Raw genomic sequence first — 24,379 nt, 5'->3', positions numbered from 1 at the left:
TGAAAAAGTTACCAAAATTTATTCATTTTTTCCAAAATTGTTTATTTATCTAATTTTTAAGAAAATTTTTCGATATTTTCGAACTTTTCTTTGGTGGGACGGCGTCCCCCTGTGCTCCCCCACAAAAGAAGCCCTGGGTATAAGTCAATGCAGTTTATATACTTACAAGAATTTAAACGACATCAAGTACATACTAAGATGATGGGGTTGCAGGGAACGCATCGCTTCAAACTGTGAAACGATCGCGAGTGGATGCTGGTATTTTTAAACTAGTATAGGAGTGAGAAAGATAGATGCAATGTTTTTAAAACTAGTCGTCGTCGAAATATGCCGCATTTTGTTTGACATCCCACCCCGCACCATGCACCAGATACTAGTTTTTTTCCACTTTATTTGACGCTAGAGAGACAAGGACAAACGCGAAGATTTTCTCTCTGCGTGATCATGTGCATGCGACTTGGATGTTATATTTTTTTCGAGTCTCCTGCTCCAGTAAAAATTCTCCGCTTATATCCAATTTAACATAATGGACAAGACAACAAGTGATGTATCATAGGAGCCCCAGTGCTACGGGCACTCATTAGGCGAAAATGGTTGGTAGTTTACTGTTTACATTACTCAAAGTTTATTGTGACATGCAGATAAAACAACAGTACATCATTCATGTCTAGAAACGGCATAAAAACATATAACGTTACTTTGAATTACGTTTTTTTACGATAACGTTTTGAAAATAAGTAACGCTGTTTTCAAAACCACAAAAATACATGAATTTTGGAGTAAACTTCAAAACGTTTAAAATAAAATTTCAACTATAGAATTTTAATCATGCTGTCATAATGACGTGTGCTTTAAATTACGTTCGGGTTCATCCCACGTACCTGAGGTTAATTCACCCCTGGGCTCAATAAATTATAGGTAATAATACATTAATTTTTTGGATATCACTTGGACCAAATTCCATACTGTCTCGTAAATGTGTTTTGGTAACAGTAACTAGACACAGTCGATATCTCACTACTCATACCTACTGGCTGTAAAGGACAAAGCAAAGAATACTTCTTCCATGCCATTTCACATCATCATGGATAAATCGTACAAGAACTGCGACTTATAAATTTAACTATGCCCAGTATTACAATTTATTACAATTAATAGAGAAAATCCAATAATTACCAAAGTTATTACAATTCAACTCCATGAATTTCAAAACTCTTGTCTTCCCTTCAACAAGAAGAAAAAAATGATTCAATGAAAGCTTTTTAGTTCACTACAAACCAATATTAAATTGGACTCTAATTGTGATAATTACAATTATTTGTATCTACTTATTCATTTATATGAATACATATATGTATACTGCAAATGCAGAACTCGTCAAAATCCAAACATTGATCCAACTATTCCATATCCATCACCTTACTGAGAGCTAATGCCTCTTACTCATCCCTCTACGCAACAAGCATGTGAAGAAACTCCAACAATACGAGTATGTATTTTTGAAGAAACACCAATTTGAGTGTCCACTCGCCCCCAAAGAGAAGTGCTAGACTCGGATCAGATTTATAAATCATTCATAAATGTATGATTCAATCTCCATCAGGGGGTGTGATGAATGTCCACCACTACCCTTAATCTCGCATAGCTAATGCATCAGTACTCTCATATGTGTAATTGTGTATACCTGCCTAATTACATATTTAACCTTTTTTATATTTTTCCCTACATAAATTTGCTATTAAAGGTATGGTAATTGTTATAGCCTACTCTTAATTTATCTACCTACTCGTATTATAGCCTTAAATAATTTACCTTAATTGTCACCTTAATCTCATTTTCTCCCTAAAATCTTATATACGAGAAATACAGCCGAAAACGATGATAGATCAGTTCCGATTTTAGTATGAATTCAATATATTGTTTTATCTCGTAGTGTTCTCTTTTCCTTTTCGCGACCATAACATAATGCACAATTTAATGGGGTTTTACCCCTATTCTTACAATATCTGTTCTATCTTAATTTCTTATAATTGTTTCCTTATTTTCAAGTATTATTGTCTTGTACTTTTTTTTTCATTTCATATCTACATTTATCTAATTAGAAATGTGGGTAACGCCAGTCTTAGTTTTATTTTCGATATAATGTGATCGAATAAAGTAGGTATTTGTTTGTCAACCGCGTCTTTCATTTTTATATACATACCTATTATATGTAACGTCAAATACATGTATAACATTCGTTAAAAAAACGAAGCTAGATAGCTAGGTATAGGTAAGTATCTACTTTAGCAGACCGACAGATTCGGTGAGAGGTAATTTTTGTCAATGTGCTCAGTTCTGCACGTAAAAGTTAAAAGGGTAGACAATTAACATTTTTTCGTTAGCTCAATTTTACAAAATTAACTTTCACGTAATGTACATTTATGTGGAAGTGCCTACTGCCTACTTACGACTATCAAATGAAATAATAATTTCAGCGAGATATACGTGGCAATAAAAAACAAAAATTCAAATACATAAGATAAATTTTTTTCACTTACCCATTGGTGAAGCTGTTTTTAACCGATCGGCGACACGAATTTCTCGACTGCCGCGGCCGTTTACATTTTTTCATTGGAAATACCCCAACGATTCGATCGAATCTCTAAGGAGGAAAAAAAACCAGTTTAACACTGAACTTCATTTTACACGGTAGAAACAAGTATTTTATAACATGGGACGAATCCATTAAGGAGACAGGGGAAAGACAACACAACTCGTACCAAATTATATGTAGGTACATACAATGTAAGCGCATCGCAACAATACTGTAAAAATATGTGGAACTGGTTGGGCAGGTAGCATCGTGCGCAGCGGCAACCGCAACATACTAGTACGATCAAAAAGCGAGGCCATTAAGATGGGGACGATTTTCGTAAATGGATAATCAGGGGTTCCAAAAATAGGTAGGTACATAATTAGGTAGAGGTACCTCTACCTACCTATGTCATTTCAAAGCTTAAATCAGCAAATATTCGAGAAATTCTTTTTTAAAAATCATTATTCTACGTTACAGGTATCTACGAGGCTCAGTAAATGTGTAAAGTGGAGAAAATAAGGATCACACGAACACGTTTACCTGCCCCCCCTTCATAAGCTTCAAAATAACTGTTACTCGTTACTCTTAACTTTATCGAAAACTCATAAGTTCTTCGGAAAATAATTGTATAGCAACATTTCTAAAAGCATCGCCGTGTCTCCTAGCCGCAGGAACCTCAAAGGCAGATATTTTGGCAGGGATTGTATGTATCGAACACTTGATACGAAGTTTAGGTTTTGCCACACTGTCTCACAAGGGAATCCCCGATGTCCAGAATTTCGGAAGGAAATTATTCAATTGGCAAAAGGTAACACTTTTATGCAGTTTTTGTCGAAAAATTAATGCTTTTTGCAAATTTTAGGTAAGTAAAAAAAGTTACTCCTTTGGAAAATGGTGACAAAAAGCGCCACTTCGACAATTTTAGCAAAAAGGCAAGGGTTTTTGACAATTTTTGGAAAAAAAAGTAGGACATGATGAAGTTTTTGCAACAAACGACAATTTTTAGAAGTTTTTTGTAAAAAAATGTCAAAAATATTTTTATTAAAATTATTGACAAAAATCCAGTAGACACTCAGGCAGTGTAACGAGTTCGAAAAGGATAAAAAATGAATACTTTCAAAGTACGAGTAAGTAGAGCCAAGATTTGGAAAAATTGAATTTTTGATATTCGAACAAAATGTAACTTTGGCGACAAAAATGTTGAAAAAAGAAACAACTAACCTAGGTACTCAAAAAGCAACCGAGTACGAGTCATGCAACTTTTTACATACCTAACCCTTTACATTTACTTCATATTGACCTGAGGACTTGGGAAAAACATTAGATATCTATAGGTAAAGTATCTTGTGCCTAACATGTTTTTTTTTTTCGAGTGAAAAATCACTAATCACTATCATTGCACAAAATTTTTACTTTTTCAAACTTTTCCACACAGGCTCCTTTTTTCAAACAAAAAAAAAACAAAAAAAAGCGAGGTTTTTATTACAGAACAGGGTTGTTGATAATTCATATAGAAAAAGAAACTTTTTGCATTCTTATCAAAAATATTTCGCGTGTTTTGCCCAAAATTTATTAACTATTCCCACTTTTAGAAGATTAAGAATAGGAATTTTTGAATATCTCACCCAAGTTCTAAAACATACAAACTGTTTCATTCTTATCTGGTAAAAATGATATGAAAATTAGAGACCGGCCTTCTTGATATCTTAACACAATAAAATAATCATAATTCATACCTATTGATACATTTTTCACTTAAAAATACGCAGGAAATGGTTCTTCAATATCTAAAATTAACGAAATTGTACGATAATTTCCAGAATAAGACGTATTAGATCATGAAAAGGTGTTTTATAAACCGATCATACAGCGTTATATCGCGATAAATTTTACATTAGTTTAGTTTAAATGGAACTGTCTAGGGACCAGAAAAAAATCAGCGTTATAACGAAAATAACTTTTTAACTGGAAGACCTGTAATCAAACTTGTCATCGTAAATATTCCGTCGGGAATCAAACGAGTTTGGCAAAGCAATATCACGATTCGTGGCAAACCAGTCCGGAGCGAATGCGCGATTTTTCAGCCACAGACGCGACGTTTCCGGCGGCGATAGTTGAAATTGTGTCAGAAATCTTTAGTTGGAAAATCAAATGAGAATCTGCTCATTAAAAGAATAGTGAATTACATTTAAAATTGATTTCCCATTCAACTTAGTCGACTTGAATCCGAACACAAAAACCAAAGCAAATAGATACAAAACTCAGTGACCGAACCACGGTACACTTACGATCAATAGGAAACGTGAAATGAAATTACATTTGTTTTCAGAAGAGCCAATTAGCTACCTGAATAATTAATGAACATTTTAGTAGATACATAATTACATTACAACTTACTTTTGACTTCACATGATACCGTTGACACGATCCACGTACGGAATATTAACAAAAATTAATTAATAATTAATAAATTAATAATAATAATAATCAACAATAATTTAAATTAAATTCTCACACTCTCACACTGATAACTACTGATAAGAAAGAACACGTCTGCAACAGCTGCAGCTAACCGCAGCAACAGGTGCGCTACAGTATATTACGCATTCTCATTGGTGGACGTCAGTATTTTCAGTGACGTCATATTGACAAAGAAAACTTTTTCAAATTTATTCTAGATTAATTTCCAGATCCAGATTTTTTGTTTAATTAAATTTGTAAATAATCAAAATGGATCAAAATTCAGCTGTAACACAAATTTTAAAACATTGATGAATAATAAAACCTATCTAATCACATACTTCATTTGGTTAAATTAATTTTCGGCAACAAAAGTAAAATTATATACGAAATGCGAAATTTTCAATCGGTTCCATTCCAACGAAAATCGAAGTTGACAGGTTGACAGTTGACACTCAATTAATATCTCAATCTCAATAATTTTGCAAAAAACATACCTCGTAATACGATGCAAATTGCAAAGTTTCGACTTATGAGCGAATTATCTCTTCACTGTGTCCAGTGTCCACTCTGGGTCTGATTCGAAACACCAGGATAAAAATATTATTTTAGAGATGTCTTCGATTCAAGTTCAATATTTTTTTAGTAGGTATCTATTGTCATTTGTCATTTGTCTACGAAGAAGAGCAGCTAACAATAGTAAAGAGATTAAAACGCCAACATTCATGAAGTGATTAAATAATTATATTAAATTTTCCTATACATTTTTATAAACAGAAATAAATTACTAAGCGTAAAATATTTCACACCTATCCACTCACACAGTTATGGTACCTACACTTTTTCACTTCAACGTTTCGAAGATAAATTTGCCAACTGCGGATCTTCACTAAACTTCTTCCATTCTTCCAAATCAGTCGAATTACCGTCAAAAAACCATTTGAGTACAATACCAACAACATCATCGCATTCAACATTCAACTTCGCTTTTAAATCATCTACACCCTGATATACATACACTTTCTTCAGTTTAAAACACTTGACTCCTTCGGCAGTACCAAAAAACCACTTCAAGAAACTATCCAACTTCACGAAATCACAATCGTCAGCCCATTTGCGAAAAAAATCATTCATCGAGACGAACTTGACAGATTTTTTTAACGCTACTAAAAATATTCTATCGATTGGCAAATTGGATCTGAATTCTGAAATCTTTTGCTCATTTCCAACAGAGCACCATTCAAAAAATTCTTGCCAGTTTGATCTATCGAAATTGTAGAACTTGCCTTGAGCCAGATTACTCTGACATCGATCCATAAGCTTAGCTTTGAGCTCGACAGAATCCTCGGTAGTAATGAAAGTGCTGATGAAACGATCAACATACCACAATCGGCCACTGATTAGCTCTTTGTTTAAAGCATCGCGGACAGAACTACTGAATACCATATCCTTTTTGTAGCTTTTGACGAATTCGTCGTCTTGATAAACTCTATCGACATAATGACTAAATGCTTTCCATTTTTTAAGTGTTTTCAGTTCGAAAACTAAATGACCATTATAGCGGAACGATCTCAATAACTCTTTCTTATGCTCCAATTTTTTTTCTGCGGGTAATGAACAAACAGTGAGAAAATCATCGATATCTTCGAAACATCCTTCTTTTATGGAAAGAAAACAATACTTTTGAATGTACTGAGGACCGTTGACAATATCTTTCTTACATTTGGATATTTTTTCCGGATCTTCCAAACATACGATCATAAGTTGGTCTAGGTACAATGGAGGGATACTGAAAATCATACTGGACCAATTCCGTAGCCATAAATCGTTTCTGAAGTGGAAATCCGTATCGCTTAATAAGGCCAGTAAAAATCTAGCGTCACGATTAACAATTCTGAGCATCTCGCTTTTATAATCGTACATAATGTCCAGTACCTTGGCGGCGTAATTATCGACGACAAACTTCCTCAAATGAGGCGGAGCAGTGTTCCACATTTCAAACAATACTGTCGATGTGTGTTCTCTTATCTTCTGCTGCCCTTCTTCCCGTACCTCGGCCGCTTTACTATACATCAGAAGACTAATCATGGAGTAAAATTCGCTCTCCGAAATCAAATGCCGGATATAAGACCAAACTCGCAGAGCACATCTTACATATCTCGACTGTTTAGCGAAATGGTACCAAATAGCGACACCTCGTTTGATCATCACCTTGCGGACTTGATCATCGTTCAATTCGGGTACCAGGTGGATCGCATACGAGACATCGTACTCTATGAGACTGATTACTTGATCAGTGCATTCGAATGAACTGAAACGTTTCAAGAAATACAACACAGTAGCCCAATTCCGAACATATTTCGAACTAGAGGAGATCAATCGTTTTTCTACAGCCACATTAGGCATTTTAGGCATCCCTGTGCGTACTTCATCCAACATCAGATCATTCCAATACATTACAATAGGTTTCAGGATCGAATTGTAAACACCTTTATGATGCTTTTTCCAGAATAAAGGCCATAAACGTTTTATATCGTTTTTCAAACAGTATAAACAAGCGATTCGGTATTTCTCCATTTGTGTTAATCGGTCACTTTTCAAAAGAGCTTTGGCTGTGTCGTGCCAACTAATGGAGCAATCGATACCGCAGCATACAATTTCGCCGTAGCATTTTGAAATCACCTCGTGTAAATCGCTATCGAAAAATACCTTTTCTAAATGATAATCCAGCCAGTTTTCCAATTCCGAAGATACAACATCGATGTACTGATCGATTTGACTCTCGATGATCGGATGTATCACGAACATATCTTTGGTGCTGAAGGATTTATGAGCATGGATCCATTTAGCGGAGGTTATGTGTCTCAGGGAGTAATCGCTGAATCTACGATGCCATAAAAGTAAGGCCATCTTGACCGCAGCCATTTCTCGTAACGTGCATGGAGATAGGTAAAACCACATGGTGCTTTCGTCCGATTCAGGCCAACCAGGTATCTGAAGAGATGGAATTGCACGTAAGAGGGCCATCAAATGGCACCCTGCAACTGCGAAAATGATATAGATAGGTTTTATTATATTTTTCAAGTTATTTTCTTAGACTAATTGTGACGAAGATTTCATTACAAATGAACAGGCTGTGCACATTGACTTTTTTGAAAGATTTTTTTCTTACAACTAGGTATAGGTACCTATCATTTATTCATTAAAAATAATCAGTATAGAAATGATTAGATCTGATCGGATTAGATCACTGATCAGGCCTATTTAATCAGATCAGAGTTTAATTCGGTTTCAATCCTTCTCCTCTGATGAACAGATGAACTTCAAATATTTTTATGGGAAGCAGGGAGAAGTAATAAGAAATACAGATCATGATTTTATTTGAAAAATGAAATACCTATGTCAAGTGCAATGAAGAAAAAAATCCACAACCATTATACCCAATAAATAAAATCAGTACCTAATTCAATAATAAAGAAACTATCATCTCCTTACCACAATTATATTATTTTTATTGAACCACTTCGATCTTCGTGTAGGTAATAGAAAAACGAGCACACATCCGAAACACACGATATTTTATCGATCATTAATCGCACATTTGCTCAATTCAAGTTAATCTAATATACGAGTAAACCCATTTTGTAACCAATGAAAGTAATGAAGCATTGATACATCAGCGATACAAAAAATTTCCACTAAAATACAGAATATGTAATTAGTCACTTTTTTTTAAATCACGAGTAGTAGGAACTATTACGTGTGATAAAAATTCATCCTGAACAGCGGAACAGGGAGGTGGAGGGCAAACTGATAAAATTGACGTTTAGTGAGCATGAGTGAATTTGTCTCAAATAATGTCATGATTTCGAGGAAAATGAAATAGGCTCACTTATCAAATGTGACCAACAGAAATTGTTTTATTAGAATAGACAAGTTATGATGCCAATACCAAAGATGGGTACAAAATACGTAAATAATTAGCCATGCTTGTTTCATGTTGGTATAACATAAATTATTGAAACATTGAGCTTTTTTGCCCGCTTTATAGATACCTATATAAGTCAGATGAAATGTCTGAAAACTATCAAAAAGAAAAAAATTACAAGTATATGGTACCTAGAAGTTGACTATTGAAATTTTGTTAAATAATGTAAAAACAAATATATAAAATATAACCATGCTTTACTTTCAAGTTTAACAATACGCTTGGTACGTAAAAAAATTATCACGTAAGTAGATATATAACAAAGAAAATGTACAATTTGGTAACTTCGAGTACCTGGTTCGATATAAGAAAATGAACGAGAAAAAACATCTAGAACGATGCACTCTCTTCGTGCCCGCACAGGCTGCTGGTCAAAAATGGTATCCTTAAAATACAAACGAATGCCTAAGTAGGTATTATCTACATTGTACGTGAATTTGGAAAACGAGCAAACAAAGTACTTATTACATAAAAGAACAGTAACTAGTAGGTAGTTATAATCAAGGATCAGAATTGATCATTTTCAACAATAACGTAAACGTAGGTATAAATTTTAAAAAATAACACAAAAAATCGGTAGGTATAAATTTGACGATCAGGATCGAATCACGATTTTCACTTTTGTGGAAAAGTACAAAGCTGAATCGAAATGAAGTGACAAATTCTCGCACAACGGCGCAACGGACGGATTCATGTCAACAATCATTTTTAGACTTCGAGCTGCCTGTTTTATCATCCTCTCTGGAATACATAAGTTGGTAGAATAGAAAAATCCATTAACGAATAAGCAGTAAGGCTATCATTTAGCTAGCATACCTATTAATTATCTAATAGTAAGTACCTATTTAAACGCAGGGTTGAGTGAAAATCGAAAAACACACAATCATTTTGCCAAAGGAAAGCGTTGTTAAAAAAATATTTTTGTGTAAAAATATACCATCAGGGTTAATCTCAAGGGTACAGATACGTTTTTCAAAATTTGGTAAATTTTTGAAAATCAAGTAGGTAGTCCAAAATATGGAAAAAAAATCAAAATTTCACCAAATTGATCTAGAAAGCCAAAATTTGGTCCATGTCCTTCTTTCGATTCTTCGAATAGATTGAAAACGGTTTCGAACTATTTTGAGCAGTTCTGGAGCCTCCAGCAGATTTTTGAAGGTTAAAATTCCCACATAATTTTACCTACTTTGCCTAACTTAGTTGGAAAAATAAAATTTACTCTATGTATACTTCTAATTTCAACATGCTGAATCGATTGAAGGTGATAGTTTCGAAACGTTCTGGAGCCTCCAGCTAGTTAGGTATATTTTGGAAATTCCAGATTTTCACCAAGTGCCATAGAAACATTAGTGCTTGTTAGTGATCTATTTGGTCGATTACACACCATACTTCCAAAATCCGTCCTCGCCTGTTCAGTAACATGACATACTTCTCCAGCGATTTCATAACTAGAAATATGAAAAATACGAGTATATTCGCGAGGTTCCGAACTGCTAAAAACCGATTTTGAGAAAATTGTTTGAATTCGATCAAGTAAGTAGTTCATTAACAAGAACCAATCGTAATATTTACACGTGCTAAAGTTCAGTAGAATTAAACAGAGTCTAAGAAGTTTTTTCATAAATTCAAATTTACAAACGTTGTCCTAAAACCATCTCCAGTCGGCTCAATATGTCAAAAAGAGAACATGAACTGAACTTCGGCTTTTTTCGTCATATCACACGGACGCAGTGAATTTTTCAATAATTGGATATTTCTCCACAGATTTCATCATTGGAGAAATATCTGGAATTTTCAAAATATGACTGGAGTTGGAGACTCCAAAGCAACTTGAAACCACCTCCAAGTGTCTCGTCATGTCGAAAAAAAATAGACATTAACTAAATCTCAAAATTTTTTCGTTGCATTTGTAAGAAATTTTCAACGCTTTCAAAAATCTACTGAAGTCTCCAGAAAGGTCCAAAACGGTTCGAAACCTCTTTTAAAGGGGGGGGGGGGTAAAAACTATATGAAATGTATGAGTAGATGAATAGTAAATTTCAGTTTTTCAATTGTCAATTTAGTAAAATTCTGATATTTATCCTTTTCCAGCCCAAGAATTTTTAAAAGCTCGCCAAAAATCGAAAAATGCATTTTAGCAACTGAAATTTTGTCCGATGATGTATTTTTGCATGCCCTTTCGATTTAGCTTTATTTAATTTAATTTTTTCTGGCAGTTGGGATAATGTGTCTCTTTGTCACATTCAAATGCAATGCAAGCTTTTTAATCGTATACACCTTACTAAATGATTGTGAGCTCCGATTTCATAATTTACATGCATTCTCAAACTAGGTACCTACTAAACATGTAATGTACCTATGTACTAAGTCTCGTGTTTTCATATGTACCTGGCACAAACGTTGTCTGATGAATGAATGTATTCTGTAAGAAATTTCGTGCCAATGAATTTTTTTACAAACTGCAACAAAAATTATTTGGAATGTGATTATACTGCACAAAACACATTCGCAGTTCGCACTGCTGCACTCAAATGTAAAAGTTGACGGATATGTGTGTTCTTTTAAAAAATAAAATTTCTACTAGATATATTTGATTTGGCAATGCCATGGCCATAATTGAACATTTGAAAATTAAGACTAAAGCGAAAAATCTACAATTTTTCGAAGCTTTCCCCTCTTTGAGTTTTACCTCCGGGTCTAAAAATTTTTCTGAGTGGCTTCACTTCAAAAATTAAGGTCTCCAATGAATTTGGCCGATCCTCCCCTCCAAACACTTTTTTCCACCGCAACCTCTCCCCTAATATTTAAAAGTGTCCGATATTTTTAGTTCGAGTATTTAAACCTGAGCCTGTTCTTTGATTCCAGCCAATCCAGCATCCAGGAACCAGAACCACGAATTATTAATAGGTACACCTACGGCGTATGACGTATTGCCTAGATATGTATTTAGAAAGTGTGCGAATGTTTCTTACTCGATTATTATGATATCGGCTGCTATCATTGGTAATACTAAACACAAGATGGATGAGAAGATACAAACACATCGCCAGGTAGAATATTGTGTAAGTGATTATGCATGCTACCACAATAGTTGAAACTTGAATTTCATGCAGTACCGTGTGTAGAACAAAGTACATATTAATCACGATGACTACAGCTGATAACATTAATGCGACGATGATATTTGCTCTGTAACATTTATAAGCCACGATGCGAAAGTATTAAAAATCGCGAGTAAAGAGTGAGTAGGTAGATAATGGAATGGACGCTGCATAGGAACAAAATATTATTAATTTTAGGTGCATAAGATAAGTATAGGTATTCAGCAGATAAAGATATATTTTGTACTCGATTGCGTATCGCACTCTTAGGTCAATTTTCTCTCATAAATGTTCAACCCTCTTTTAAGATTTTCACATTTCACGATCTGTTGCCTGCTCTAAAAGGGTCAAATGGGGTCAAACATGAGGAATGGGGCCCTTCTGAAGGCTAGATACAGAAAGGTCATTAATTTGGAGGGCTATAAATAAGCATCCAAATTGATGAAAATGATTTTGAAAAAATTAAAAAAGACAAGCCCGCCCAAAATCTCCCTACATTAAGTGATGGAAGTAACCTTTTGACAGGTAATATTCATCTCGTATATACAATGTATGCTAAAACGCAACCGAGTACACGAATTTACGGAGAGATAAGGTGTTGGTATAGGTTTATAAATTAGCTAAGCACGATGATTTTTCTTACGGTCCATTAACGAATTCGCCCATTATATGACGATTGCTAGTAAATGCTACGACTGGCAAAGCAGCGAACGGCAGTTGAAGACTCATTATCGCGTTTAAAATATCATTCATACCGCTGAGATCATCGATATTATTGAAAAATGCTATGTAAAACGTGGGCAAAATTGCCACTAATCGCGTTAACGCCACTCTTTTCCATCGGCTCCATTGTAAATTCAGAAATCCCTAAAAAAATAAAAACAAAATAATTTCGCAAAGATCAGTCTAAAATTACCAGAGTAGAAGCTGCCGTGACTCGGCATTCGCAGCTCGCGGCCAATGCTTTCTGCTTTCTACTTACACCTCAGAGTTTACTTCCTAGATACATTTACCCACACCCACAAAAATTACCTCCATGGCAAATTGCCCAGCGTAACATCCAGTCATGGTACTGCTTTGTCCCGCAGCTAAAATACCTATGGCCCAAATATACATGGCAGCAGTACCGAATTGACAACCAAGAAAAACACCTCCTTTGTAAATATCAACGTCCACCAACTCGGTGTTGTTCTGAAAATGAGAAAATTCTAATGAATTACCTCAAATGGCCAACCCGATAGGTATAACACGTCCACATTACTTTGAAAAAAATATTAAATAAACAGGTAGATCTGAGTACATGGCAAATGGAAAGCAAAGTTATGCAAAGCTGTTTTGTCTTAGTCCAAAATTTTAACCAACTTTGAAGGTGTTTCAAGGTCATTGTCATAAAAAACCAAAAAAAGGAAGTTCTCCTCCAAATTGCTCTAAAATGCTGATTTTTGACTAGTCTGGTCTGATCAGATCTGTTCAGATGCAGAGGTCTGGACATATCCAATTCGATGTGATATGCAGGCCTTTTTTTGTATTTCTTTCTTTGAGGGAGGGGGGAGGTGAATGCTAAATTGAAGCTGCAAGTCCCTAATTTTCATACCCCTCCCCCCCTGGTCACTGTTTTGAGAAAAAAAAATCGAAGTATCTACCTAAATTATTTTTCTATTGTTCAGAAAAATTTGAATTTTTTTTGGAATAAATAATTTTGATCACTGTTTTTTGCTTTTCAAGTAGATAATAATGTTCCGTATTTCAAAAATTTCAATGAGACAACCTTGAGTGACAGATTTTGTAGGTATTTGGATAAATTCTGACTTGAAAAAAAATTCAAAATGTTTTGAAAGTTACTAAAATTTATTTATTTTTCATTTTTTTCAAATTCTTTCATTTTTTTAGTTTTTATGGCAATTTTTGATATTGTAGAACTTCGGGAGAGGGGGACAGTCCCTCCCCCGCTCCACCACAAAAAATCCCTGCTGATATGCATCAGATTTTATTGAATTTTGGGAACGTCTGGATCTGATCAGACTCAGTGGCGTATTCAGGATAAAATCATGGAGGGGATTATATTTTTATTAGTGATGGTGGCGGGGGGAGGGGGAGCAAACCCAGATTCTTAAGCATGAGAATTCGAAATTTGAGATAATTTTCCGAAAACCGTCCACAATGCATGAATTTGTTCCATTAAAATAAAGGTAAAATTACTGCTCGAACGAGGCAAGAGCGAAAGTTTTTTGAAAAAATAGGTTCAAAAAACGAAAAAAAATGACCTTTTAAGTGTTCTATTTTACATTCTCACCGGAGATGAAGAGAAAGGGGTCGAACCAGAAAAAACCTTACGCAAATATGCCATTAATCAGACGATAAGATCTAATTATTTTCCATCAGAATAAACATAGGTACTCAATTACATTTATAGGTACCTAGCCTATGTAATTTGATTCCTCTGCGTACAAACGAAGTTAAAAATGATTTTTAAAAACCGAGGGGAGCCCACAATACAATCAAGCATTTACATAGGTACTTATAGATTTAGGAATCTGTGTATTGATTTACCCAGGTAGGTACCAACTTACCAGATTAGGTAAAAGCGAATACTAACCGGGAATACTTGATGATCGATGCTAGTAGATTGGCACATTTGTAGCTGTTGGCAAAAATAAGAAACAATCGGAGTTTTAAACGTTGATACCCTTTGCACGAATCAGCCACGTGACGACAAATCATCGGTGTGTCGTGTGTCTATTCAACTTACCACATCTCGATTTGTTTTCATGAATAAGCCGTGAGCGAAAACTGACACGACAGCGACATTTATACAAAACGATATCAATAACGCGAAGCTCGATTCGATGAAGAAATAAAAATTTGCTTCTGATATTTTGTCTTTTTTTGTTCGATCGATTGCTCTGGACTGTAAAAAAAAATTGCCCGCGTAACGAGCAAAAATAATGTCTATTAGAAAGTTAACGAAAAGTTGAATTGCCAAGAGGTATTGAGTGGTAGGTACATATTTGTGCAAAATCCTCCAACATTTTTTACCGCAACCCTCCCTTATGCATATAAATTACTTATTGTGAGAGTATTTTCACATACCTAAATAAATAAGTGTTCATGTAAGACCACACCAACGTAATACGTACTTTGACTAAACCAGAATGAAGGTATAAATTATGTGGCATAATGACCGCGCCGATTATACCGACTGCTTGCAAAAACGCTGAGCTATTGCATCCAGAGCACCAAGGTATCACCATACCTGTCAACACATCTGTGGCTTTTGGTCCAACAACAGCAAACTGTTCACAAAATAAGTCGAATGTGTGTAGTGACAATGTAGCAAATATCTGGGCTAAATTTTCATTAGGTAGGTACGTACAGGTATATCTAATCTACCCTATACATCTACACTCATTATTATTTTAGATTGTTGTAACGCTCACCTCGTAACCAAATGATAATCCCATCACCCCGATCAAAAAAGCGAAGAAAAATTCCAACTTCCTCAATCCATACTTGTCCAATAATAAAAATGTGAAAGTATCAAACACAGTGATTACAACTCCGGCCCAGAGCGGTATTCTGAAAGTACAACGAATCAGTTTTGTAAGGTTCAAAACATTTTTCTGCCACTTGGGATCTCTCTAGTCCCTTTTAGGACCAAGTGAAATAGCTATACTAACGCTTTATTGGATAAAAGGAACAAGGCTATGGCAGTTCCGATGACTTCTTGCATATCGGAACCAATGATGGCGATTTCCATCATCAACCATACGAAAATTCGTGGTATTCTGTTATACTGCCTGTAGCACATTTCAGCCAAATGTAGTCCTGTAACGACACCCAAACGAGCGGCTAATCTTTGCATGACCAAGCCCAGTATGGTCGCACTCATCAATACCCATAAGAGCTGAAAGCAATCAACGCAATGATTCGACGATGGCATAAAATCGTAAAAAAAAATTAAGGCGACGTTGAAACAAAGCTACTGTGAGTACGTAGGAATGGTATATCTAAAAATTATAGTCTACCTTGTACATAGCCGTGGTTCCAGACTGTAAATCCGATTCTATATTGCCCGGATCTAGATACGCGATGCTCATCAGAAAACCCGGTCCCGTGAAAGCCCATAGTTTTCGAAAACTGAAGCCTTCTGTCTGAAAAATCAAACATATCTTTAGGTAGGAGCACAATAAATCATTAGGGAACTTCTCGACACTGAAATCCACACTTGGAACCAAACATCCGAATCTCCGATTTCTATAACTATTATTTTTTTAAAAAAGTGTATCCGAATCCCTGATATGAAAAACTCGCAGGGTTAATCAGAGATTCCTAAACTTGCTCTATACGTTTGAAATACTTGGAAAATAGTTGAAGCAAGTAGGAAAGGAAAGGCTTACATCAACAACAAAAAGAACATTGTAAAGTTGTAAATTATTAGGTACTTAACTATGTACCTCATTTTTATTTTGGTTTCTAGGTATATGTACTTATAATTGAAAATGCAGTTGTTTGGTAATATTCTTTATAGTCACTGTTATCGCTGTTTTAAGTACCTATAACTACGTTCCTTCGCTTATGTTCGAAATTGGTGTTTTTAAAAAAAAATTATTCTAATTCTAAGTAATTCGTTACGACTAGTATAGGTACCATGGTTGTTGAACTAGTGGGTATATAGGTAGGTAGAGGTACATACATTAAAGTGGAGCGAAAAGAATCCTGGATTTTGACGAAAATTGGTAGGGAAGTTTAATTTGAGTGAGAGACCCATTACCCTGAAAAATGTTGAACTCCTTAGCTGTTCAAGGTTCTGAGCCAAGGGTTCTCAAAGTAAGGTCATTTTCGGGGGGGGGGATCTGTTTTTTTTTGCCAACTCTGAGCAGTATAACCAGAGCAATCCAAAGGTCACCTCCTCAAAAGTTGCGATTTGAGTTTCTTAACCCCCTTGACCCATGGAATTCAAAATTCAATACCACTTTTACCTCTATAAAAAGCGTTTAAAGATTGATGGATCGCGAAATCAATAAAGCACTTTTCCACCCTTAAAAATTCCATAAAAAGCTAACGCTGAATTCGCGTTCAGCAGGTCAAAATACCATTTTTCACCATGATCTCGATCAATTTTTCAAAATTCACGTCTTGTGCTTGAATTTTTTTTTACATCCATATAAAACGATTAAGTAGAAAAATATGAATGTTCACTATTTGATCGAGTTGATCACGCGAAGCGTGTGATAATCGGGGAATTTTGATCACTTGATCAGCTGAACACGAATCCACACGTTGGTTTTTCATAAAAAGAATTTTTAATGGTGGAAATGTGCTTCAATGTTGATAAGGAATTGTAATTTCCGTGATCTATCGATCATTAAATGAAGGGTTTAATTCCAAGTCGGCCTAAGTCCATTTTTATCATTTTTGAGTTAGCAGCGCCATCTGGTGGTACAGGTCGGTTAACACCTTTATCACCTTGTCCCATCACCTGGCGTTACTTTTTTCGCTCAGGAGCGCTGTTTTGCCGGCTCAAAAAAACAGCTGATTATTCCAAAGTGGCCTAAATCATACATTTTTTAAGAGTATTTGTATACAAGTGCGGTTGTGCCGGTTTTTTTTCAAGTTTTTCAACGATTTTCGAGAGACGAAATTTGAAGGTGCTTCGAATGAAATTGTTTCAGAAATGTATTAAATTAATGATTCGTGAATTTTTTTTTGAAAAAACGCGTTTTTCAGCTCTTTTTCGAAATTTTTAACATCAGATAATTCCAAATGGGCCTAAGTCCACTTTTTCTGACTGTTTGACGCGCTCTGGAGCTGAAAATACGCAAAATTTAAAAAATACCAATACGGTACTTTAAAGCAGAAAGATCAAGCTTCACAACCATATAATCACATCATTTATTATTGAAGCGGAAGGGCGAGAAAAACACTTATTTGTGTTTTTCTCGAAACGGAAAAAATGGACTTAGGCCGACTTGGAATTAAACCCTTCAAATGCTTGGTAGAGAGCTAAAAGAGGTCTTGGATTGCACGGTTCAGAAATTCAAATCATAACTGGTGAGGGAGGAGGGGGGGGGTAACCGAGGTATTGCACGAGTTATACAGGTTATAGGTATAGGTATTAAGTACCACCCAAAAGTGGCAAAAAACATGATTTTTTCAAAAATGACTCACTTTCAGGACCCTTAACTCAGCTCCCTGAACAGCTGGGAGCTCAAAATTTCTCCGGGTAGTCTCCGTACTTGAAGTAAACTTCCCCTTCCAATTTTCGTCAAAATCCAAGATATGCTTTTTTCCGATCCACTAAAAGTCTTGACTGATATTTTGTAAAATTACTTATTACTTGTTACGTGATGATATTTTATACTCACAAGTAGCTACTTGAGAAGGTAAAATAAATTGATCAAAATGTTCATTTATATTGCATTTCAATTTACGTTTTCCTATACGGTATAAGACCTACGAGTTCAGTATACATACATACAATGTGTCGGCAAACATTTCTTGAGAACCCCTGTTTAAATAAATTTAGAAATCGGAGATTCGGATAAGTGCACTTTTCAACACGTGCGAACCCGTTAACAATGATTGTTATGTTCGGATGTACCATACACCCCAAACTCCGATAGATCGAAAGAGGACTTCAAAGAACCCCCCCCCCATCACCCAATTTTCAACAGTTGAAGTTGATCTTTGATGATTTTTTGCAGTTTTTGTTCTGCTGAATGGTGCAGTCTTTGAAAATCTTGTCTTTCCTGGCCATTTGTCTTCCAAAACACAATGCTTCTCTTGCATGGTATGTCCATTTCGCAATGACTCATTCAGCTGTTGTGAATGGTAAAAAGTGCGCTCGAGTCGAGCTCAACTTACCGCTTCAGGTATTAAAACTTTATTTTCATTAAAGTACGCTTGTTTGTCTGAGTCTGGAGCATCGCACTTGCCATTACTTTGGGCTCTGCCTGGTTCCACTGACTGTTAACAACATAACAATAGAGCTCTGTTAATTACCTAGTTATAGGTACATAGTATAAGTATTCGATATGTGTGAAATTAATTAGCCTAATGCGAATATCGATTAACAGAGATAAGTATTTGTAGCAGTATGAGTAGATTGATAAAGGTATTAGTGGTTGATATTGGAACTATATTAAGATATAGCCTATGAATTATGATTTAAGCACTTCCAACTGACGCGTGGCGGATTTAAAAATTTCAATATACACAGGCGAGAAAATTGTACATTACAGCGCCGTTTGCGATAAACTTCGACGACGACGCGTGAACCCTTACCTTTTTGACACTTGCAATCTTATCAATTTTTTAAAAAATGTTATAACTATACCCGCAGCACGTCACTCTTGGCGTTATCTCGCGCTATCAAAAGTACTTGACTTGACTAACTTACCTACAATGTATGTTCAAAACAGATATCAGGTGCGTTATTTAAGTATAGTCAAATATCAACCAATTGAATATAAATTTTGCAGTTATCTATTCGTATACTCGATCATCGCACCACCAATTATCGCAGCACTCGGGTCGCGAGTGTTGAGCCAAACACAAAGATATGCAGATGAATCAGTGTGAGTAAAATCACACTTCATAGCACATAAACACTACAGTATGTGTGTAGAACATATCGCCGAGGTACTGGTAGATAATAGGTATATGTGCGACTGGCCATGTATCGATGTTTTTTAAAAAAGTATTATGCTATTGAAGCATTTTGTGTACAAAATTGGGCCAGGTGATTTATTAAAGTGTGTTACATTTTCAAGAGAACATGAAGTTATCTTCAGTACCTATTTGGAAAATTTACTTAAAGTTCAGGGTTTAAAATTCATCAATTTTGTGCTCAATAGAAAGTTTTGATTTTTTTCTGAACATTCTTCGAAAATACCGAAAATCATGACCCAATCTTGAGCTCAAAATTCGTCAAAAATGCTCAAAAAGCATTTTCGATGAAATTTTTGAATTTTATAAGAATTTTTAATCCATCTTGATAGGTGGTATGACGCTCTTTCAGAAATACCACAAATTAAAACCATCAATTTTGAGCTAAAAAATTTTTTTAAAAGAAATTTTTAATTTTCTGACAAAATTATGATCTTTTTTGATGAGTTGTGCATGAAATAATTTTCAAAAATATAAAAAATCATGTCCTAATTTCAGACTCAAAATTCTTCAGAAAATCTTAAAAATCATGACCAAATTTTTCACTCAAAATTTTTTTAAAACGCCCAAAAAAACGTTTTCGTCGAAATACGTACATCTCCATGACTCAATATTCTTTAAAGCTGCTCAAAAAGCATTTTCGTTGGAACGTTGGAATTTCTTAAGAATTTTTAACCCATCTTGATAGACGGCATGGCGCACCACAAATTAAGACTGTCAATTTTAACCTAAAAAATTTTTTAAACTGCTCCAAAAAAGTTTCCAAGGAAATTTTCGATTTTCTGTCAAAATTTTGATATTTTTTGATAAGTTGTACATGACACTATTTTCAAAAATCCAAAAAATCATGTCCTAATTTCAGACTCAAAATTCTTCGGAAAATCTTAGAAATCATGACCAAATTTTCCGCTCAACATTTTTTTAAAACGCTCAAAAAACGTTTTCGTCGAAATATAACGCATCACAATGACTCAATATTCTTTAAAACTGCTCAAAAAGCATAAATTAAGACCATCAATTTCATCTAAAATTTTTTTTAAACTGCTCCAAAAAAGTTTTCAAAGAAATTTTCGATTTTCTGTCAAAATTTTGATATTTTTTGATAAGTTATGCATGACAATATTTTCAAAAATCCCAAAAATCATGTACTAATTTTACACTCAAAATTCTTTAAAACTGCTTTAAAAAAGTTTTTAGGGAAATAAAATGTTCACCCTTATTGATCAGTGGCTTAACACTTTTTTCAAAAATTTCAAAAATCATGACCAAATTTTTTGCTCAACATTTTTCAAAAACGCTCAAAAAATGTTTTCGTCGAATATGTAAATATCTTGAGAAATTTTAACCCATCAAGGCTCAATATTCTTTGAAACTGCTCGAAAAAATATTCATAAAAATTTTTGATTTTTTTTGTTAGAATTTTAACCCATTTTGATAGATCGCGTGAAGCATTTTTTTTCAAATTCTGAAAATCTTTACCCAATTTTGGGCTAAAAATTCTTCAAAACAGCTCAATAAATATATTTATAGAAAGTTTTGATGTTCTGTTGAAATTTTAAACCATCTGACAGGCCACTGGACAGTGGACACTCCCCTTTCCCACAATTTCGGGTCACAGGAAGATTGACAATATGGATGTCGTTATCATACGTGTATGAATCGAACCCCCTTAATACGAATATGGAATTGGATTTACAGTTGGATCCCTTCTCCTGGCTCCTTCACGCGAACCACATTTGAGGAGGAGGATTGCCGTAAAAAATAATGTTTTTCGTGAAAAATGCTTCATTATAGCGCTATTAATGCCCTGTAACTTCCCGATCAAGGTTGATCCATGGTCTTCGAGTACCATATTCCCCTACCCTTCCTTCTCAAAATTTCTGGGTCTGAGTCACTTCGAAAATTGAGAGGCTAGTGGTCATTGCTGACACTTTAGATTCATCTCTGCGAAAAGAGCCGACTAAATTTTTAATGCAGCAAAAAATTTAACAAAATTTTATCTTCATTACTCTCGTATTAATGTCAAATCTTATCCTTTAGATGTGTTAAGACAGTATCAGCAATAAAAAGAATAAACAAAAAAAAATTGTTTCCAGAGCACTTTTTGCCAACAGCACCGGATGCGTGATCAATTTGCGGGCTACCATTACTTTTCAATTCTATTATTTTTTTTTCGTGAAAATAATGAATAAGAGAAACAATGACACATTTCTTTTTATAGTTAATGAAATAATAATTCGTCGAAATATTTTAATCATATGGCTTACTTCCTCTGCCTAAAAACAAAGCTGAAAATGATAAGAAAACAAGGAGGACGCTGCAATCAATCAGAAATCGGTACTGTAGATTATCCAACCGCTGAGTATGTTGAAATTAGGGTTTGAAGTAAATTCAAGCTTTTCGACTCCAATGGGTAAATTTTAAAGTAAATTACAACGTTCAAGACCCTTCTGGAGGCTCTATAACTGCTCAAAATGGTACAAAATCGTTTCCAATCGAATCAGAGGATCGAAAAAGGAGGCACACGCCAAATTCCAGCTTTTCTGTCAATTCGGTGTTTCAATTTTTCCTTATTTTTGAGCCAAATTCAATTTTCAAAAATTCATTCAAAATCAAAAAATGCCCCTGCATCTGAAATTTTGGCTCGTGATGTATATGCTGGATCGGTTCAAAAAGGTTTCCATCGCTTTCCAAACTGCTCAAAAAAATATTCATAGACGTTTTCGATTTTCTGCCAAAATTTTAACCCATTTTTGACAGGTCACATACAGTTTTTCCCCCTCAATTTTAGACTCAAAATTATTCAACACAGCTCAAAATGAAATCTTAAACCATTCTGACACGCCCCATGAAGCCTTTTTACAGTCTTTCTATGTATCAAAAAGTTGAAAAATAGTTCTTACCGAGTTCGAGTTGTCAGCTGTGGATGCTGTGGTCGGATCTCGAGTGACGTAATTCATATCGTCGCAGACGTCGGTGTCTCAGTCGGTATTTGTTGTCGCAATTTCTGTTGTTTCTACGGCCGGCGTCGGTCGTCACCGCCCCACAACTACTCTTCGCTATCACTCACGGTCACACGATTCATGTACATACGAAAGAAACAAGGAAAAAAAAACCACCGATTGCGAGTAACGATAAAAACTAATCAAAAACTACGAATATTTGTATATTTCTTGGATTCGAGAACGAATACCGCGACATGCGACGTGTACGGAGATGAGCAGCTCCAGTAAAATGGTTTATCACAGATGTGGGTGTAACGTTTTGGACTCGGGTAAATCTGTAGCATACACTCGAATTATTCATCGAGAGTTGTTAATTAAAACGCAAAAACACACGACGACGCGACGCGGAAAGTAGGGTGGACTACATAATGTACGAGTACACAGCAAGAGCAACACGCATACGCAGATTAGATAGACACTAGATAGCCAGACAGGCAGGCAAACAGAGCTAGAACAAGAATAGCCACGACGATGACCATCAAATCGCAACCAGTTCGTAGTCCGTACTAGCTGACTAATGGTAATGTGGCTAACAAGTGTAGCATAACGATTGACAAGCAATAACGGCGTCAGCGGCGCGGCGCAGAGTAATTCGAGTACGGTACGCGGACTCGCCGAATATTACAAAGGTGTTTTCGACGTCGTCGTCATAGCGTAACGTTGCATCGCACATTGATAACTAATTACAAGTACGTGTAGATGTACTTAGGACGGTAGTTAGTTAGGTTCTCGGTCGCTAAATTTATACATGTACAATAATATACTTATTATATGTACGCGTACGTCAGTAATAAATAGTGTCGTAGATATACAATATTCGCGTATCTCTAAAGTTCGGCACTTCAATTAGACAGTCCGCGCACTCGGCGTGTACAAGTATTTAGCATGTATAGCATATAGCCCACGATACGATATGATACCGAAACCGATACAGTGTACATGTAAGGACACTTTGCGTCAAATTTAAACGTAATCGCGCTTTTTGTTCGCACCAGCGAGCGTCGCGTTCACAAAGAGCGACCAGCATAGACAAAAAGCACAGGTACCTAGACCTACTACCTAGTGCCTCTACCTTTTAATTACCTACGAGTACAATGGTACATAGAAGTCGCCTAGGTACGTAATCTGTACCTCGACCTACGATTGTAATTTTTGAAAGCTATTAATTTTCAATCTGATCCACCATTCAACCACATAGAGCGACCTGCGATCGCGGTTGCGGTTACTGTCATCGTTGTCGCGTCTCAAGTGAGTTCGCTCGCGCCACAACAAAGTGTCGCGAGCCATGACATGACGTGGCACTTTGCATTGTCTTTACCAAATGTCAATTGTGTTCGCGTGTCCGCGTATCAGCTGGCTAAATTAGACATAGGCGTCGTTGGGCGCCTGTAACGTTTTATTTACGTATCAATTATCAATATCAACAATCACATCAGTATAATGGTTTCTTGAAGACTCTTTCTAATCGTAATATAAGTCCAACAGGCAAATACACGACACAGTACACAGTTACACACCCAGTCGAAAAATCAAGCTAGAAAAGCAATTGCGCGGACGTTTTTGCCGGCAGCAAAGAGCA

The 24,379-nt window shown here is 35.4% G+C and overlaps 2 protein-coding genes across 9 annotated transcripts in view; both read right to left on the bottom strand.

Annotated features, from left to right (window-relative positions):
- Window positions 1-5,118, bottom strand: part of LOC135845684 (uncharacterized) — a 71,149-nt gene extending 66,031 nt beyond the window's left edge. Inside the window, exons 1-2 of one of the 4 annotated variants that reach the window (XM_065364459.1) lie at window positions 4,976-5,118; window positions 2,541-2,644 (exon numbers count right to left, since the gene is read on the bottom strand). In XM_065364459.1, coding sequence (XP_065220531.1) covers window positions 2,541-2,614 — 74 coding nt within the window. In that variant the 5' untranslated portion in view covers window positions 2,615-2,644; window positions 4,976-5,118. Of the gene's footprint in view, window positions 1-2,540; window positions 2,647-4,314; window positions 4,950-4,975 lie in introns of those variants that run through there. The other 3 variants (XM_065364457.1, XM_065364460.1, XM_065364458.1) reach the window with 3 other exon arrangements.
- Window positions 5,119-5,766: 648 nt separating this feature from the next.
- LOC135842227 (protein Malvolio-like) lies at window positions 5,767-23,455 on the bottom strand. 5 transcript variants are annotated; one of them, XM_065359575.1, is made up of 14 exons: window positions 22,699-23,455; window positions 18,992-19,093; window positions 16,153-16,278; window positions 15,805-16,031; window positions 15,565-15,703; window positions 15,265-15,420; window positions 14,877-15,035; window positions 14,724-14,768; window positions 13,160-13,318; window positions 12,771-12,994; window positions 11,999-12,215; window positions 11,415-11,485; window positions 10,411-10,474; window positions 9,205-9,767 (listed from the first exon to the last, which is right to left on the bottom strand). In XM_065359575.1, exons 1-14 carry the CDS (start codon window positions 22,753-22,755, stop codon window positions 9,759-9,761), a joined length of 1,755 nt encoding a protein of 584 aa, XP_065215647.1. In that variant the 5' UTR covers window positions 22,756-23,455; the 3' UTR covers window positions 9,205-9,758. The 5 variants fall into 5 exon arrangements, with proteins under 5 accessions (XP_065215646.1, XP_065215645.1, XP_065215647.1 ...); XM_065359577.1 differs by lacking the exon at window positions 10,411-10,474 and having other exon boundaries at window positions 11,383-11,485; window positions 22,699-23,454; XM_065359576.1 differs by lacking the exon at window positions 10,411-10,474 and having other exon boundaries at window positions 22,699-23,452.
- Between the last annotated feature and the right edge of the window lie 924 nt (window positions 23,456-24,379).

Source organism: Planococcus citri, chromosome 4, assembly GCF_950023065.1.
Source record: "Planococcus citri chromosome 4, ihPlaCitr1.1, whole genome shotgun sequence".
Taxonomy (NCBI): domain Eukaryota; kingdom Metazoa; phylum Arthropoda; class Insecta; order Hemiptera; family Pseudococcidae; genus Planococcus; species Planococcus citri.
Note: the sequence above shows the minus strand (reverse complement) of the source record. Positions and strands in the feature narration are given on the sequence as shown.

Excerpts from the sequence above, each read along its gene's own strand:
- LOC135842227 (XM_065359574.1), bottom strand. The coding sequence starts at position 8,065 with ATGGCCCTCTTACGTGCAATTCCATCTCTTCAGATACCTGGTTGGCCT.